The 1,571-nt window shown below is 45.3% G+C and overlaps 1 protein-coding gene across 1 annotated transcript; it reads left to right on the top strand.

Moving 5' to 3' along the window:
* The first annotated feature begins 113 nt into the window (after positions 1-113).
* On the top strand, positions 114-1,343 carry LOC123256526 (eukaryotic initiation factor 4A-III-like). Its single transcript, XM_044685124.1, has one exon. It carries the CDS (start codon positions 126-128, stop codon positions 1,341-1,343), a length of 1,218 nt encoding a protein of 405 aa, XP_044541059.1. The 5' UTR covers positions 114-125.
* The last annotated feature ends 228 nt before the right edge of the window (positions 1,344-1,571 follow it).

The following is a 1,571-nucleotide window of genomic DNA, read 5'->3' on the forward strand; positions in this document are numbered from 1 at the left end:
GCCCATTCCAGGATTTGTGGACACTGTGGAGTTCTGGGGAGGGAGAAGAAGAGAAAGAGTTGCTGAGTTTCAATAACAAAGCTGATCTCATGAGTATTAAGGACAGTGTTGCTGCCTCAGCCACAATGGCTACTTCAGGTTCTGCAGGGAAGAGGCTGCTGAAAGAGGAAGACATGACCAAAGTGGAATTCGAAACCAGTGCAGAAGTGGACGTGGTACCCACTTTTGACTCAGTGGGTTTGAGAGAGGACCTGCTACGAGGCATCTATGCCTATGGTTTTGAGAAACCATCCGCAATCCAGCAGCGTGCCATCAAACAAATCATTAAAGGAAGAGACGTCATCGCCCAGTCTCAGTCAGGTACGGGCAAAACGGCAACATTTAGCATTTCAGTCCTCCAGTGTTTGGATATTCAGGTCAGAGAAACTCAGGCTTTGATCTTAGTCCCGACCCGGGAATTAGCTGTACAAATTCAAAAGGGTCTTCTTGCTCTGGGTGACTACATGAACGTCCAGTGTCACGCCTGCATCGGGGGGACAAATGTAGGCGAAGATATCAGGAAGCTGGACGGGGGGCAACACGTCATCACTGGCACTCCGGGTCGCGTATTTGACATGATCCGGCGCAGAAGTTTAACAACTCGTGCTATCAAGATGTTGGTTTTGGATGAAGCTGACAAGATGCTTGATAAAGGATTCAAGGAACAGATTTATGATGTGTACAGATACCTGCCTCCTTCTACTCAAGTGGTTCTGAGCAGCGCCACGTTGCCTCACGAGATCTTGGAAATGACCAATAAATTCATGACTGACCCGATTCGCATCCTGGTAAGACGTGACGAGTTGACTCTCGAGGGAATCAAACAGTTTTTCGTGGCGGTGGAAAGAGAAGAGTGGAAATTTGACACCGTGTGTGACCTTTATGATTCTTTGACCATCACTCAAGCAGTCATCTTTTGTAATACCAAGAGGAAGGTAGACTGGCTGACTGAGAAAATGAGAGAAGCCAACTTCACCGTTTCCTCAATTCACGGAGACATGCCCTCAAGAGAAAGGGAGTGCATCACCAAAGAGTTTAGATCCGGTGCAAATAGAGTTCTCATTTCCACAGATGTCTGGGCTAGAGGATTAGACATTCCTCAAGTCTCTCTCATCATTAACTATGACTTGCCCAATAACAGAGAATTATACATCCACAGGATCGGGAGATCAGGTCGATATGGCCGAAAGGGCGTCGCAATTAATTTTGTCAAGAGTGAGGATATTCGTATCCTCAGAGATATTGAACAGTACTACTCAACTCAAATTGATGAAATGCCCATGAATGTTGCTGATCTCATCTGATGAAACAACTTTGAACACCAGTTGGAGAATCTCTCTCTAATGGTGTACTCCATTTGGAATTTCAAAAGTGAAGGAAATAAAAATCTGCAAAAATCTATCTTTGGCTCAGTGTCTCTCTTTTCCTTATACTTCATTCTTTAGGAGGCTGGTGTGGTTGACAGATGAGGGGTGTGAACTCTTTCACTGTTTCTGAATTGTGAGTTCTTTGATGCACTCACACAAGGTGTT

This window comes from Gracilinanus agilis, unplaced genomic scaffold (genome assembly GCF_016433145.1).
Source record: "Gracilinanus agilis isolate LMUSP501 unplaced genomic scaffold, AgileGrace unplaced_scaffold60266, whole genome shotgun sequence".
Lineage (NCBI taxonomy): Eukaryota > Metazoa > Chordata > Mammalia > Didelphimorphia > Didelphidae > Gracilinanus > Gracilinanus agilis.